This window comes from Pantherophis guttatus, chromosome 3 (assembly GCF_059756535.1).
Source record: "Pantherophis guttatus breed Tessera chromosome 3, ASM5975653v1, whole genome shotgun sequence".
Lineage (NCBI taxonomy): Eukaryota > Metazoa > Chordata > Lepidosauria > Squamata > Colubridae > Pantherophis > Pantherophis guttatus.
The window spans coordinates 130,397,930-130,415,102 of NC_142065.1; the positions used below are offsets into that span (position 1 = coordinate 130,397,930).

General features: G+C 39.3%; 1 protein-coding gene across 2 annotated transcripts in view; it reads right to left on the reverse strand.

The window, feature by feature from the left end:
- Positions 1–3,663: 3,663 nt before the first annotated feature.
- DNAH5 (dynein axonemal heavy chain 5) overlaps positions 3,664–17,173 on the reverse strand; it is a 162,127-nt gene continuing 148,617 nt past the window's right edge. For both annotated transcript variants that reach the window (XM_087890233.1, XM_034411888.3), the window contains 5 exons: positions 16,743–16,958; positions 15,726–15,938; positions 13,080–13,232; positions 10,921–11,152; positions 3,664–5,272 (listed from right to left, as the gene is read on the reverse strand). In XM_087890233.1, coding sequence (XP_087746359.1) covers positions 5,121–5,272; positions 10,921–11,152; positions 13,080–13,232; positions 15,726–15,938; positions 16,743–16,958 — 966 coding nt within the window. In that variant the 3' untranslated portion in view covers positions 3,664–5,120. The remainder of the gene's footprint in view (positions 5,273–10,920; positions 11,153–13,079; positions 13,233–15,725; positions 15,939–16,742; positions 16,959–17,173) is intronic.

Consider the following 17,173-nt stretch of genomic DNA (forward strand, 5'->3'; position numbering starts at 1 on the left):
GGAACCCCCCCCCCCTCATGGCCCAACCAGGTCTCCGTAATACCTGCCAGGTCCGCTCCCCCCTCCTGAATAAGATCACAAATGAGGGGGGCTTTATTTACTACGGACCTGGCATTACACAACATCAGCCGGAAACTCGGGCCCTGAGACTCTAAGCAGCCTGAGGAACGGGAAGAGCTAAGGGGACCGGGGCACGCAATCGCTCGGAGATAGCGAGCGCGTGCCCCCACCACATGATGCGGCCCCCTGCTCCCGCCATACCTGCCCCTCCCACTCAGCGTATTGATGGAAAAGCCCTCAATAGAGGGCATTCTAACAGTCCCCTTTCCCCCAGAGTCCGTACCCCCTATGGCACCATTAACAGCCAGACTGGCCTCCCTCCCCACCCCCCTCCCCACCCCCCTCCCCAAACCCCTTAAAAATTTACACAAAGACAATTTTAAAAAACCCCTCAGCCCCCTCTTTGCGGCATGTTTTGGCCAGCAGGGTGGTGCAGGAGGCATCTGTCCCATCTCCCAGCCCTCCACCCCCAGCCCATGGAGAAGAACTACAATACTGATCCAGTTCTTGAAGAAATCCAGTTTGACACCCTTACTCTAGGGCAGGGGTGTCGAACTCAAGGCCCAGGGCCAGATCTGGCCTGCGGGATGCTTAGATCTGGCCCACAGGGCTGCCCTGGAAACAGTGAAGGACCAGCCCGTGATGTCTCTGCCAGGGAAAATGGACTTTGGGGGAGGCACTGGCAGAGGGCTACAGGAGGCCATCACAGCCAATAATGGGGCCCAGGAGGGCTGCACGCATTCCCCCAGCTCTGTTTTCGCTGGCAGAGGGCTACAGGAGGCTGTCACAGCTGAAAACTGAGTTCGGGAGCCCATTTTTCCTGGCAGAGTCCTCAGGCCAACACATGAGCTCCCAACACAAGTGATGTCAAGCTGGCCATGCCCATCATGGTCACACCCCACCCATCCCCAAGGTCAAACACAACCCTGATATGGCCCCCAATGAAATAGTTTGACACCCCTGCTCTAGGGTTACTCCAATGTATATTCCCACATTCCCCCCTCCCCCAAAAAAGACATATGAAGCAGGATTGTGGCATCAGAACAAGCAATGAAGATATACCCGGCTTTCAACAGATCCCCTTATCTTCAACAGGACAAAATGAAGTCTTAGCATTGTGCCTGTCTATATCTGACTGAGATATTACTTATTACTTTTTTTCCAAAACTGCCAGGGTTTTTTTTTTCCCAGATCAGATCTGAAAGAAAGGATTAATATTGAAATGCAACAATGTGGCACTAACATCATCATAAATGTGAGAAAAGCAATTCCAGGCAGGAAAGAAAAAGCTGTTATGGAAGGAATTAGTGACTTCACCCTCAAGAGTTTTGTTTGCAGACAGCACACGCACACAGATGGATATCAGCATTCTTTCTCTTTATCAGCAAAAGGAAAACACCATCTGGGTTCTGTTTTCTCACATTACTCGCTGCTTACCATGATTCTGTGACTAGTCATGAATCTCATGAATAAAGAGTTAAAAACTGGAAGAAATATCAAGCAGCCTCTCGTCCCTTTCCCTCCTCTGCCCCTTCCTTTGCCGGCTTTGGAAGAAGTGATGGATACTCATTAAACTCATCTCCCTGTTTATGGACATATGAATAAATTATTTGTTAGCGGAAGTGTTACATTATTACCTGATCTCTTATATAGATCTTTTGCTAATAAAAACATTGTCCTCATTTTTGCTTTTTTGCATAGTATTATTTGTTTTGAGGCAACCATGTTGGAGAAGCTAATAAAGAACTGACAGTCTTTTATGCTTTTCTGTGGGATTGTTTTGTTTTGTTTTGTTTTGAGTGGATAAATGATTAGATTCAGAAAATCAGTTTCACTCAATTATTTAAGTAACCTGATTTACTTTGGATGCCTAAATCAAATTGATGAATCAATTTTGAAGACTTTTCATTTCCAATTGTATTCAGAAAGTCAACCAGACTGTCTATGAACTGACTGGAAGCTTTGTACAGACTTAGTTGAAATACATCCTGTAATTACTGTTCTGTATGTGAATAACAGCCAATGATAGTAGTTTGGCAATTTCTACTGTGTAAATGCTATTTATTTTACTACAAATGTTGTAGTGATGGACAATGTACCTCACAGACAATACTTTCAGTATCTTAAGATTCATACATTTTAGGACCACAACTGCCCAAATATACTTAAAACGTTATTCACTCACCTGAACCTTAATCTGAGCCATTTGATAATCCAAATATTCTACTGCAAGAAATAGGTTGATTGTATTGTTACATTTTAACCTGTTCCCTACTGTGTGGTGTTAAAGTTCTATTAAAGTGACAGAATCTAAACCCCAATAAAAATGAAGGTGGAAAAGTATGGGAGAGCATGCACAAAGAAAAACTGTTTCTTCTCAAAATGGCCTTTAACATAAAGGCCATGTTACGTTAATCTGAGTTGAGATAAAGTGGAGATTTTGAATTGTGGGCAAATGTGTTTTCAGAAAGAATGAACATTCAACCTCCACAGGAAGGAACTCTTATTTAAACAAACTGAATATTAATGCATTAGATTGCAGTCATTGTCAAATATTTTATGAGCATTACTAAATTATTTAGTATCAACTACTGAATTATTACCTAATTGCAAAATATTTGATTCAAATGTCTGTTGAAAGAAGTGCTTTTAATAAATGTGGAAGTTCAAACGGCTATGGTATCTCACTTCATGTGCTTTTTAATGGCTGCTCTTTAATTCTGGAGGTTAAGTGGTGATCAAGATTTTACTTACTTGAAAGTGATGTGCAAAATATTCCAAGCTTGAAACAATTCAGGCTAAAACTGGCTGTTTGAGCTTGGAAGCCCAAAACAGAACTTGGCCATTTTGAATGTTATCACTTTGAGTGTTCTAACTAGTCCAGATCCTGCAGTTAATTAGTTTTATAGCTTGTGACTAGATTGAATAAATTTGGGTGCATCGCTTCATTGGCAATTCTTGTGGAAATGGACTCAAACCTTTACAAGGCTTTGGAAATAGAATTCTGCAGATTCTGTGCACAGATAAGGAGGCCATTTTGACTCCCGCCAATATGAATGGAGAATCTCTTATCAGGAAAGCCTCCCTCCCTGGATTCTTAAGATAGAAAAGAAGTTATTTCTCTTTGTCCTGAAATGTGTTGGATAATCTCTCTCAAAACCCTATTAACAAATGAAAAAATATCTTTGGTTTTGGTTCAGAAGTGAGAAAGGTCCGTTCTAATAGATTCTAAATTTTTGGCTAACTGATTTCCTTTTTATTACAGATGGTTGGTCAGCAAGTATTGCCTTTCTCGCAGTTTGAACTTCCAATATTCTAAGTTTGTTCCAACAGGACATAGAACACTTAAGCCATTTTTAATTTTCTCTCATGAGATCTCAGACAACACAAAATGTTTTGCTGAAATACTTGAAGCAGTACTGAACAGTATTGTTCCAGGCTTAAATTAAAACACATATTCCATTTTATCCCTTATTCCTCAGGGAATTAAATTACTGTTGATAACATCTGGTCATCCTTAAATTCTTGAAATTTCTTTGGAGGGAGGGATTTCCATGGAATAAAACTAATCACAAATCATGGAAAACATGGCAAACTAAATTAAACAAAAATATGGTTTATTTTAGACAAATGAAGAGTCAAGGTGATAAAACTAAGGAGGAAAAGATGCAGAAAGGAAACAAAGATGCCAATAAAGCAAATGGAGGAAAATGGATTCATTCTCACAATCATAATAGCTGACTGCATTCCTAAAACATGTTACTCTACAGCCAAAAATGCACTCTTCCTGTTTGAATGCAAGGTTTGCATTTATATAATGCATAAGAAAAGGAATAGTTTCTATAAATAGCTTTAAAAGATTAATTTCCTCTTGATGGCTCAAAACTATAAAGAAAGCAAAATAAAAATATAGAAATTATGAGTTTAATTTGTATAGTTCTGTTTTCATTTTTGTATTCTTATCTTTACATTTAAAGCTGGATGATTTTAATAAGGTTACAATTGATACTCAAAGTATAAAAATATTGAAGCCAACAAATGCCTCATTCACGGCAGACCTGCACAACATGTCACCACCAAACCTAATGCACAATACCTAGTTTGCTTGTTAATTGCCAGATAACTGTTCCTGTCTCTTACAAAGAACTTTATCAAAAACTAGGTTTCCTAGCATGCATGGCTAACTGGAAATTTAGGTTAATAGATCACCATCTCTTCAAGCCTTATATAGATCAATATATTTTTTCCTGCACGAAAATCAATGGAAACCAGATATGTTTTTTTGGTTGTTGTTTTTTTTTGTATTTGCAGTACATGGTACAGTGACTATAAAACAAAAAATCTTTCATGTGTTTCATCCATAAATCAGATTTGCCAGTATACTCTGCAGCATTACAAATTATTAGAACAATTATTCCATCTATTTTTAAAAAATTTAAATGTGCTTTATTTTTAAGCAAAGAAGTTTGTAAGATTGTAAGAATGTATTTTTAATGCATGATACAAATGCTTTGTTTATCAAATTATAGTAAGCCCTGGCTTGCATCCTGTGAACTGAAAATGTTCTAGGGAGGCAAGCAACCCCTGTGTTAATTCATAGAATACTCCAGCCACCCCTGGCAATCCTTTAAATTTCTATATGTAAAAATACAAATTTTGTGGAAAGTGCCATTCAATTATTTGGAGGGAAGGGAAACCTTTAGAAATTATCAAATATTGGTATACTTGGAAGTCATATAAATAAGATGCCAATTATAATTCAATTAACATGATTGTTAAAATCATAATAAAATTATGTAAAAATGCGGTGTTTTTTTTAAAAAAAGAACTATTGATCAGAATATACAATAGTTAGTGAATTTTTTTAGTAACTGAACATTCAGCTTCTTCATCTCAATTGAGAGAAAGTCAAGGTAGTGCAAAATAGTATTTATATATATATAAAACAAACTAACCTGTGAACTAGATTCTTATTATGCCCATATAAAGGATATACTGTAACAAAAGGCTATTCTAAAAAAACTAGGAAATTAGACCAGCATGCAGGTATTCTCTAAGCATTACTTGACATCACATAATAAGGCAACACCACGTAATATCCAATGTTCAGGTGGTTGGGTAGTCCGTAGGTCCACTGCAGCAATGTAATTCAGATCTGTCCGAAGTGGTTTTTTGTAGATTGGACATGAGTACAGGCGTGGATCTTTTGAGGCTAAGAAAAGGCAAACAAGAAAAGTTCATTTTTATAAGGTGATGAAGCAACTCAAATAAAATTTCAATCAATATAAATTAATTTGAAATGTTAATAAGAGTTTAAACGTAATAAGGATCCATGGTGGTGCAGTGGTTGTAGTAATGCAGATTAACTCTGCTGACTGCCGACTGCCAGCAGTTCAGCAAGTAGTTCCGATTCTCACCAGCTCAAAGTTTACTCAGCCTTCCATCCTTCCGAGGTCGGTAAAATGAGGATTCAGATTGTTGGGGGCAATATGCTGATTCTGTAAGCTGCTTAGAGAGGGGCTGTAAATCACTTGGAGTGGTATATAAGTCTTAAGTGCTATTGCTAAGTTATCAAATCTTAGCTCAGCCAAGGATAAGTTGTGAAAACCACTTATAAAAAGACATTTAGGAAGAAAGAAGGAACTAAGGGAAGTTTTTGATAAATTAACAATACAGAATGGGGGGGAGGGGGGAGAGACCTTTCTGAAAGACCTGAAATGGAACATTGTATATAAGGAATCTTAATAGGTATTTTTACTACGCCAAATTTATGACATACAGCATCTTTGCATGTTACAAGCAAGTGAAAGGGCATAGCAATGGCAGAAATGCTTTCCAATGTGCAGATGTCCTTAGTGAATAAGCAATAAAATATACATAAAAGTATTTTTTAAAAGTATTGCCTAACTAGATTTTAATCAAAAGATTTCTATGTTTGAGTGAATAAAAACCGTTTAAACCTCCATGTCACTCCCTCCACCACTTCAACAGTTTCACTTCACAGGGAAGAAAGCATCAGACAATAACCTTAACACTCCGGGGAGACAGACAGAAAAGCAGATGCTCCTCCAGGAAATTGTACATCAAAGCAGATGGGAGTTTAAAAATTAAAAGCAGCATGTTGAATTGGGTCCAGCATGTAACGCTCAGGCATAATATGTTCTTCAAGTAGCTCAACTCTAGTCAGCCTTTCAGGATAATTAAAATTTCTAGGCCATTTTTAAAAAGAAACATTTATACTGCAATACAGTAATTCAGTTGGGAGAGAACCAGAATGTGGATAATTATTGTCAGGGTATCTTTGTCCAGGAAAGTTAATTATCAGTGTATCAGACCAATGGCCCATCCAAACTGCAGTGGTAATATTTTTTCAGTGATGGGAGAAAAGAGTTCCAACGGGGGGTGGGGGGAGAATGCTATTTCCCAACCTATTTTTTATCATATCTCTGAGAGGCCAATAATGTTGCTGCCCTCAAAGAAAGTAATATGGATTACTTTCAGGACAGGAATTGGTTTTACTCTTCCAAACCAGTTAACTGACCTCCAGTGATTTCTCCTCAACATATTGGATTGTCAAGGCGCGTGGCCTTCTGTTACAATAGCTGGGAAAACATTACTTTCTGCCAGAACTCAATGAACTGATCTCTGAGGTAGAAGCCACCTTGTTCATTGTTAAGTAATTGACATGTTGTCTCTATGGAGATTCTCAATTGTTCAGGTCACAGTTGTCCCAAATGTGCTTTTCCAAAAGGCAACTGGACTTTCTTGGTATTTTCCTTGAAAACATTTCACTTCTCATCCAAGAAACATCTGCAGTTCAGAAGTTGCCTTTTGGAAAAGCACCTCTGGGATAATTGACATACTGTGTCTATCCAGCTGGGTGAATGAGCTCTAAGTTGATAACAGATGTTGGAATCAGTAAGCTCACTTGGGCCTGTAGTGGCAATGATGGAATACAAACCCATCCAATGTTATTTGGAACAAACCTGGTTCCCTGAAACAGGAATGGACCCCACTCCCCCTATCAATGTTACTGATTACCAAGTCTTATAATCAGTATCTGGAGAGCCATGCATTATCCACCCCGCAATTTAGAGAGGGTTCAGTTCTGTTAGACTAGAACAGGGGTCAGTGTCACTGCGTTATTTTATTTGCCAGCTGAACTCATCATTTCTAGACTGTCAGACTCTCCGTAGCTTGCCAACTTCTTATCAGTAAGCTACGTGTTTCCGTATCCACCCACATTCCTTCACACATTTTTTCTTTTTCCTTTGTTCTCTTGCCAGAGGTCCGGCTGGACCGGCAGGAGATCTCGCTTGCCAAAATGTAACAATTTATCTTTCTTAGTTAGTGAGGTGTTTTATTTTCTTTATAACAAATAAATGAGTTTTATTAGAAACTTTTCTTCGCGTTTCTTTTTCAGAATATTGCAAACAAGGAGGAGCCACGATTCATCTCCTCTAATTAAACCAGGGTAATTAGTCCCAGAGCCAAACATGGGATTAATAAATGCCCTGACAGTCAGCAACCCGCAGCTCTGGAGCCACATGTGGCTCTTTCATCCCTCTACTACAGCTCCCTGTCACGCAAAATATGCATCACAACCGCCAATGTGTGGCACCTGCCGGCATGCAATTTATTGAGCTTTTCAACCCCCGTTAGGCCAACCATGGATAAATCCAAGAAAAGATCAGTTTTAGAAGAAAACAGAATGTTTAGTTCAACTGCATATGCTAGTTTTGTGGTCGCTCAGGAAATAGTCAGCACAGGAAGGGTTTTGTGGCTCCCGGTGTTTTCTTTTCTGTGGGAAACGGGTCCAAATGGCTCTTTGAGTATTTATGGTTGCTGACCCCTGGACTAGAATATCATTGAACATGCAGAAAAACTAAGAAAATTGGAGTCAAGGTGGGTGGCAAACAAATTTACTAAACAAATCAATTAAAACTTTTACTTGACTTAGTTTCAGATTTTTTTCTCTCTCATCTTTCCCATTACTGTTAATCCCACTTGGTAGAACAAACCAAGAAGCAACTTCACAGGAATGCTAAGATTATTTTTATTAAAGTGGCTATAATAACAGAATTTTGCAAGTCTAGTTGTGTGGTACACACACACAGACAGACACACACACACACCATCCCCAAACCCAGATGAATTAGCAGGGTATTTGTTTGGGCCACTTCCACATACTTTCTTGTTTTGGACTTAAGCTATGTTTTCTCTTCATCACTTTGGTAACAGATCTGGCCTATCTTGTAATAGTCATTTTTCTTACTCTCTACAATTATTCTCCAAATGCCAGTCCAATTACCTCATTTCTAGATGAGGTCCTTATCTGGATATTAGTAATACATCAACCAATATTCTTGGACAACAATTCCTGCAGTTTTATGTAGATGTTACCACAGGCTCCAGAAGAAGACCATATACTCATGCCATGGAGATCATCAGTATAACACATTTCTCATAATTTTCTTAAGTAGGAGCAAGACCACAGCAGGTTTTCTAAAAGTCTCTGACATGAAAAGTCTTGTGGAAAGCAACACCTGTACTCATCTTATTTCTTTCCTGGCACTGGTCATCCATAGGATGGCGATTTTAAATGCTATCCTTAGAATCCAAGTAGAATAAGACCCCTTCATATTTTGGGCCATGCATGACATTCTCAACTGAGATGGGCATTTATACATGCCTACAACATATAAACCCCTTCATATACCTGCAAATCAGCTTGATAGGACACTGCGTATAGGCAGTCCTCAATGGACAACTACAACTGACCCCAAATTTTTTGATGCTAAGTGAAACATTTGTTAAGTGAACTTTGCCCCATTTTACAACCTTTCTTGTCATCGTTAAGTGAATCACCGCAGTCATTAAATTAGTGAATGAATCTGGCTTCCTCACTGACTTTGCTTGTAAGAAGGTTTGAAAAGGTGATGGCAGGACCTGGGGACATTGCAACCAACATAGGTATGAATCAGTTTCCAAGCATCCAAATTTTGGTCACATGACCAAGTCTGAAAAACTGCCTTAAGTCACTTTTTTGTGTGTCACTGTAACTTTGAATGGTAACTAAATTAACTCCCTTTACAGTGGAGGATTCCCTGTGCAGTTGTCCAGAAGACGCTTCACTTCTCATTCAAGAAGCTTGAAGAAGCTCTGAAGAGCTGAAGAAATTTCTTGGATGAGAAGTGAAATGTCTTCAAAGAAAAAACCAGAAAGTCCAGTTGCCTCTTGAAAAAGCACCTTTGGGACAACCATGACCTGGATGACTGAGAATCTCCACAGACATTTCCCTGTACAGTTATCTCTTACCAAAAGTAAACAAACAGATTTAACCAAATAACTACTGGTATCACAAATAACTGAAAGAAAAAGGGAGGACTAACTACAAAGCTTGGGGTTTTATTGCAGTTGCATTTATTTCTTATGGGATTTTATTTCTTGAAAGAAAAGGCTGTCTATTTTCAGGCCAACATTCCGAACCAAATTTCAGAAAGTAGAGCGACAGTCTGTGTCTCCAGCTCATCGTTGATTCTGACAGCTGTTCCCCCTCCCCCACCCGCCTTCAGGGATCCCAGAGCTTTTTCCCTTCATTTCTGAAGTTGCACTTTCAGTCGTTTGACTTGTTTGCTCAAGCAGATCCAAACTCTATACATTCAGCTGTCAACAAGAGCACCTACATACCAAGTAACAACTTGTAGCCTTGTTCAAAAAAATGCACACAAGTGTAAAAAGCTAGGTTTAAGCTGATTGACATTTTTTAAAAAAAAAAAAGAAAAAAAATCAATAATTTAAGTGGAAAGAAATCCTTTGCCACTGTGTTGAATTTTTCCCAAATGAATAAGTATGTTTTTTATTCTCTTCACTCATAGGTTTCATTTGGTTTTACACAGCAGGTCTGATCTAGCATAAAATGAAGTAGAAATGCCTATTTTATTACAGTCTCCTCTTTATTGGCTAACATACTTCAAGCCACTTCTGAGCATAATATAGTGGGGCGGGAAGGGGGGGAGAGAGCAGCATCCTTCTTTTTTACATATTATTTAGCCACTTTCATTCTGCCTAGAATGTATCCATTGCGAATCAATCCTAAAGCTGGCAAAAGGAAATGGTAAAGTAGTTTCTATTGATCTGTTTAAATATAGGTATTGTTTCTATTGAGAAAGGAAATAAAAATGTGGGATTCAATCAACTGAGTTCTGCATCCCTGTGCACCTCTTTTTTCTCTTTTTCTTTATTGTACAAGTGCATTCTACACCTAATCAATGACAATTCAAGGAAGACTAAAAGGGCACATGGATGAAGGAGAACCATCTTAATTTAGAAGCTGGACCTGGTGAAGGTTTTGTTAACATGCTTTTTTTCATAGAATAACTTAGGATCACTTGCACAATCCAAGAACTGTACCAATATACCTTGCTTCCTGTGCTTCCAAATGGTGATCATGGCTTAGCAGAGATTGTTTCAAATCAAACTCACACCCTCTTTTGAACACAATTCACCATTTTCTAATGCAACTTTATACTTTCTTAATATCCATAAAGCATATAGGTTAGCGTTGCTGTTACTAGGATTACAAAAGTGAATACACTTTACATACTATTGAGTAATACATATTCAGTAAGGAGTATTTAATATCTCTGCTCCCAAAAGAGCAACTAGGAATAAAGCTTTTCAGGACCCTATATTAAAAAATGAAGCATTTGTTCTTCAGGGACTGACAAGAACAACCATTTTCATTTAAAATCCAAACATTGTTTTTCATGCCACAAAATCAATAGAATTCATAGGCTATTTTAAAGTGTGAAATACTCTCAACTGTATCATCAAAATCACATTCAATTTAATACTCACTGTTGTTTTCTGCATATATTCTTATCACAGGCATTGGTTCAAAGAGCACCTTAGGTTTAGATTCAATGAGTTTCATGTTCCTTTTGTCCCATCCAGCTCCTTCTAGGTAGAGGCCATATACATAGACTCCTTCAGAAGGAGGAGTTGAGATGTCATCGTTCATCCACTTTGTGACCTCACTGCACAGAACTACACTGTCAAGTGCCCATCCTTTGTTTGCTCTTGTTATTTCCTGTTTCAAAGCAATGGAACAGTTAGACCAGAATCTCTACCACCAAAGAATCATTGTAGCTTCAGAATAAGTAAGCCAAAAATTGGAAAATACAATGGAGTGACATATTTTCTTTATCTCCTGAGATTTTCCAATTATATACCAATTTCTATAGTATGTATACAAATGAGACACAAAGGTGCTTTTTCAAGAGGCAACTGGACTTTCTGTTTTTTCTTTGAAGATGTTTTGCTTCTCATCATTCAGCTGAAGAAGCTTCTTGGATGAGAAGCAAAACTTCTTCAAAGAAAAAACAGAAAGTCCAGTTGCCTCTTGAAAAAGCACCTTTGGGACAACCATGACCTGGATGACTGAGAATCTCCATAGATATATACAAGTGAGAACTAAACAGGATTTTTTTTGTTTTGTTTTTAGTTTTGGTCCATTCAGGTCAGTGATGACTTCTGGCAACTGCCTTGTCAAGGCCCTGCAGTTTTCTTGGCAAGATTTTGGAAGTGGTTTGTCTTTGCTTGCTTGCTTCTTAAGGCTGACAGCGACTGACTGGCTCAAAGTCACCTAGGTGGCTTCATGCCCAGTCTCCCAGTTTCTAGACTGGTGACTCAACCAACACACTAAACTGACACTCTAACACCACTTCCATAAGTAGTTATAAAAGTGAGTGCTCCCCTAATTGATACGTCTTTCATATTTTTTACTTCTCTTTCTTTATAGATCCTCACTCAACTCATTACATTTTGTACTTTTTTCATATTTCTTACTTCTCTTTCTTTATAGATCCTCACTCAACTCATTACACTCTGTCAAACCATCTGATCAGTGCTTTTATTGCTCATGAAACCAGCTGTAAGGTATATTAAAGCCTAGTTCAGAAAGTCAATATATGCTAGTTATCAAAAGTATCAGAAAGGTGGGACTGATTTAGAAAGATACTTTATAAAGGAGTCAAAAATTAACTGAAATTCAGAAGTCACAACTTTCTCTGAAAAATTACCAGTTAGAACAAGTTTTAAAGTTTTGATTGCTAGAACATTTCCTTGTAACGCCTCTAACTTTCACTCTCCTTGTAAGGGGAGGCCACCTGTCAGCCAGTTAATGTCTACATTCTCTTGTTAGCAAATTCCCTTTTCCCTTCCTAGAAATATAAAAACAGCAGGTTCTCTGTTTCTTATTATTTTAATCCAACATAGAGGCAGCAAAAATACCATGCAAAGGATGGTATTCTGAACAAAAGAAAGGTTTACAACTTGGACAATATACTGTATTTAGCAGTGGAGTCCTCCCTGCAGAATAGGAGTTAGGCAGGAGCCATGCACACAAAAACACACAGTTGTACAGAACAACTGGCTGGCTGCTGGGAACCACAGGATACCAAGTTAGGGAAGCTCTCTTTCCCTAGCGTGATAGGAGTCATTGACAACTGCCAGAAATCAGCTGGTTGCTGTGTTCCATTGTGAGCTCTATAGACAGCTGGCGAGAGCCATGACAACCAGTTGCCCCAGTGCAACAGGCAGTTTTATATATTTGATTTAGAAATGTCGGCTTGTCAAAATCATGGGTAAGAATAAAGTCTGAAATTTAAGATTTAGAATGTTTCCCTGACAATACGGTAGATCTTTGTTCCTGGACTTCCAAAGACTATCTTTTCCTGCCATAATTTATTATTGACTTAAGCTCTCTCAAGCCTAGTACAATATTTGCAGTGTAGAAGAAGACTTGGAACATCCTATATGCTTTGTCACAATCATGAAAATGAAAAAAAAAATTAGTTAAAGAAAAGTGAGGTCTAATTATACCAGCCCTAGTTTCTTCGAGAAGGCAAAGGCAACTCCATTTGCTTTCCTGAAAATAGATGATATCTCCACATGTATTCATTTCAGACAAAAATCAAAACAAGTGGATAGAATTGTAGAGTAATCAGATATTTAACCTGTCTCATTGCAGTTAAAAAGCCCTGTGGATTGAAGAATCCTGTCATCCAAAAGCAATTTGGTCGTTTCTCAAAAATCCAAGAATGAAATTGCCGGTTTCTTTCGAGAAGTTCAGTAAACCAAAAACCAAGTGTGCTGGAAGCCCAAGATGCCTAGAAACAGAGAAAAATATGATACAAGAAACTATGCTGTGCAATGCTTTGAAACCTGGATGTTGAAGCAGTAAAAGTATCTAGTTTGTATACTGCATTTTTAAAAAAGATTCATATGATAGACTACTCCTCCATGTTAAGGACAAGATGTCAGAGAAAAGAGTAACCAGAATCATCCTTCTTATATAAAGGAACATTCAATCATGTTATCTTCTAGACCGGGGTGTCAAACTCGATTTCACTGAGGGCCGCATCAGGATTGTGTTTGAGCTAAGGGGGGCAGGGGGGCATGGCCAGTTCGATGTCACTCATTTTGGGGGTGCCTTTGGTGGCCTGGGCGAGGCTGGGGGGGATCCATTGTCTCCAGCAGAGAAAGGCGAGATCAGGGAGAGGGCCAAACCCTTGTCTTCCAGAGGAGCCTCATCATCCTTTTCAGGCCATGCAGAGGACCCCTGGACAGCAGTGCAGGCTGTCCAGAGCCCTAGGCAGCAGAGGGCAAGTGCTCAGTTCAGCCCTCAAGCTCCCAGGGCACTGGGACCCCACAGCCCAGCCCAGCCCCACTTCCTCGAGGGGGTGCACAGCTGCACTTACCTCCTCCTCGAGGCTACTGCTGCTGTGCTCATACTCCTTGGCCAGGTTGCTCATGGTGTGTGTGGGAGGGTAAACTGTGTGGGTCACAGGGAGGCCAACTCCCTCTTCATGTGAGGAAAGCTGGCTTTGCAACCAATGCATCCTCAGTGTTAGGATGAGAGACCACCAGAAGAGGTCAGGAGGAGGAGACAAGGGGATAGCAAAAGGGCAGCAGGGCTTCTGGAGGCCAAGTGCTAAAGCAGGACTTTCCTCAGACCCTCCCACCCTCTCATTATAATCTCCTTCCTTCTGTCAGGTTTCGCTGCTATCTTAAATAAACTTCATTCTCAAACACAAGGTCTCTAATGAATCTTTTTTTTAATTTAAGAATAGAAAAAGCGACATCCCTGAACTCTTTGTGCAGCCAAAACTGGCACCTCCTTCCAAACCCCTCCCTTTCCGTTCTTCAACCCCAATGTCTCATTGGCCATCGTGCAGATCCATCTCTTCGTCCCAAGCACTTTCTTTTCACAGGAATTCCCCCCTCCCTCTGTCACCCAGGTAATGCTATCTACTAAAGAGCAGGAAACTAGGTAAAAGTTCATGTCAGCATTAAAGCAAAGCTTCTCCCTCTTTCATTCATGTCAGTGCTGGAGGAGAACATAATTTGGAATGCTGACACCTTCCTTCTTTCCCTTCATTCCTTCCTTCCCTTCCTTCCTTCCTTTCCTTCCTTCTTTCCCTTTTCTCTTTTCTTCTTTTTCCTTCCCTCTTCATTTTCCTTTCTTCCTTCTTCCTTCCCATCTTTCCTTCTTCTTTTTCTTTCCTCTTTCCCTTTCTCCTTTCCTGTTCCTTCTTGGATGCTCAAATGCAAAAGGAGAACACGTCTCGATGCCTCCTTGCCTTGTGATCAAATGCCACTTTTGCTAGTAGTTTGTTTTGCTAGGATGCTGCCAATGAAACTGGTGCTCCATTTTCCGCTGCCACGGCCTCCTTCAGCATGCTGCCAGCTGCCACTAGGTTATAGATCAGTGCCCAGTTGGCCTAGGCTGGGCCAAGGCACCACAGACTGGTCTTTTGCTGTTTCCAGGGTGGCCCCACAGGCCAGATCTAGGCCTTGAGTTTGACCCCCCCTCATTCTAGTGCTTTCCCACCCAAAACTGCAGTAGTACATGGCAAGTAGATTAAGCTAGTTTTATAAAACATTACTGTTGGATGCAATGATTATGCTGTTCATGAAATTAAAGGCATTTAAAAAAAAAAAGTGAAGTCCCAGTAGACCCTGCAATACAATTAGTCCTTGATTTACAACAGTTCATTCAGTGGCTGTTCAAAGTTACTACATCACTGAAAAAATGACTTATGACTGTTTCTTACACTTATGACCATTGCAGCAGCCCCATGGTCATGTGATCAAAATTCAGACACTTGGCAATTGATTCATATTTATGACGGTTGCAGCGTCCCAGGGTCAGGCGATCCTCTTTTGCAGCCTTCTCACAAGCAAAGTCAATGGGGAAGTCAGATTCATTTAGCAACCGTGTTACTAACTTAACAACTGCCATGATTCATTTAACAACTGCAGCAAGACAGGTCGTAAAATGGGGCAAAATTCACTTAACAAACATCTCACTTAGCAACAGAAATTTTGGGCTCTATTGTGGTCCTAAATCAAGGACTACATGAGACATCCTTCCTATACTTATGGCCTAGAAACTTCCCACTGGAATGGCATGTAATGCAAACAGAACTTTCAAGTAAATGTATGAGAACAAGCCTTCAATTACAAAGAATCAATTAATTAACAGTAACTATGTAGGTGTGTTTAGATGCTTTGACCATGTCCTAATTGGATTAGGGGTGTTAATTCAGAAGAATGATGCTCTAACATTATTTTCCTTCTAATGAAATAACAATACCAACCTTTCTCCAGCGCTCTGGGATCCGTGCATCATACATACAATCCAGAGCATCCCTGAGATTCTCATTCATGATTATGGTTCCATCAATGGCCAGTTTAAGATCTGTCAAAGTGTTTTGCACCAGAGCAATAATCCTTTGCATTCTGTCAATTTCCTGTCGCAGAAAGATGTTCATTGGCTGAAATGGTCCCATTTGCTGAAGCCTTTCCTTTACCTAACATGAGACAGAGAATATTTAAAGAGAATATTTAAATACAATGCCAGTTAGCATGCTGACCGCCATGTCCACAAGGCCTTAGCTACTGACTTCTATACAATTCTATGTGGAGGAAATGAAATGGGAGGATAGATTTTTTTTCAAAGAGGTGTGGAGCATGAATTCCTTGAACACTAAGATCATGTACAAGAAGCTTGTCTAAAAAACGTCTGAATCAGTTATTTCATAGGTGATACAAGTATTTGAAAATAAATGCAAGTATATTTAGAGGGTTAAGGTATCCATAATTCTCTATGGAAAAACTAAATATATATATATAGAAAGCTTTGAAATGTGAAGATTGCATAAATCTAATTATAAATATAAATATAAATATCAAGTCAAACCAAATAAATGATTAAATATACATGAGTGTATTTGCCTGCAAGAGCCTGATTGGTGTAGGCTAGAAACTAGGAGAATGTGAGGTCTAGTTTTAGGCACGAAGCCAGTTGGGTAATCTTGATCCAGGTTCTCCACTCTCTGTCCTAGAAAGAAGGCAATAGCAAAGCCCTTCTGAAAAATCTTGCCAATAAAACGATAGGGACATGTCCAGGCAATCTCCAAGAATCAAACAGATCTGAAAGCACCATATGCCTCTTTGTTATTTGGCTTTATATCTAGGTTACAAGTATACTGAAAATATTATTTTTTTAAAAGTGGGATTAAGAAAAGGGGTCCTCCCCCACCCTCCCGTTAGACAACGTGAAAAACAATTCCAATGCAGCCGATGCTTCCTATCTCAAGGGTTTATGAACTTACTTCAAAAGGCACATAATCTGCAGGTAGTTTCTCCAGCATATCGTCAGCTAGCCTGGCCACTACAGCTTCTCGGGTTTCACCACTTCCGCTAGAGCTATCTTTGGGCTGAATGCTGAGGATAGTGTCTAGCACATCTTTTGCCAGTTTGCTCTGGTAAGTAATATCAGCATTGGGATGCAGCCCAAAAACTTCTGGAGTATCATAAGCAGGCAAGCCCTGTACAAGCCAACATAAAGCAGATATAACAAGAGTTATCTTGTGGTCAGAGGGACGGTCAGTACATTTTATTAATAAATCTAGCACAGTAATATAGAGACTCTTCTAAAGTACTAGTGGAAACGAGTATAAAAAAAGCAGAGTGGCAATAGCAAAAATTTTTTTTAAAAAAAACATATCAGCATCAGAGAGCGCAGCAAAAACTGAGAGGGATA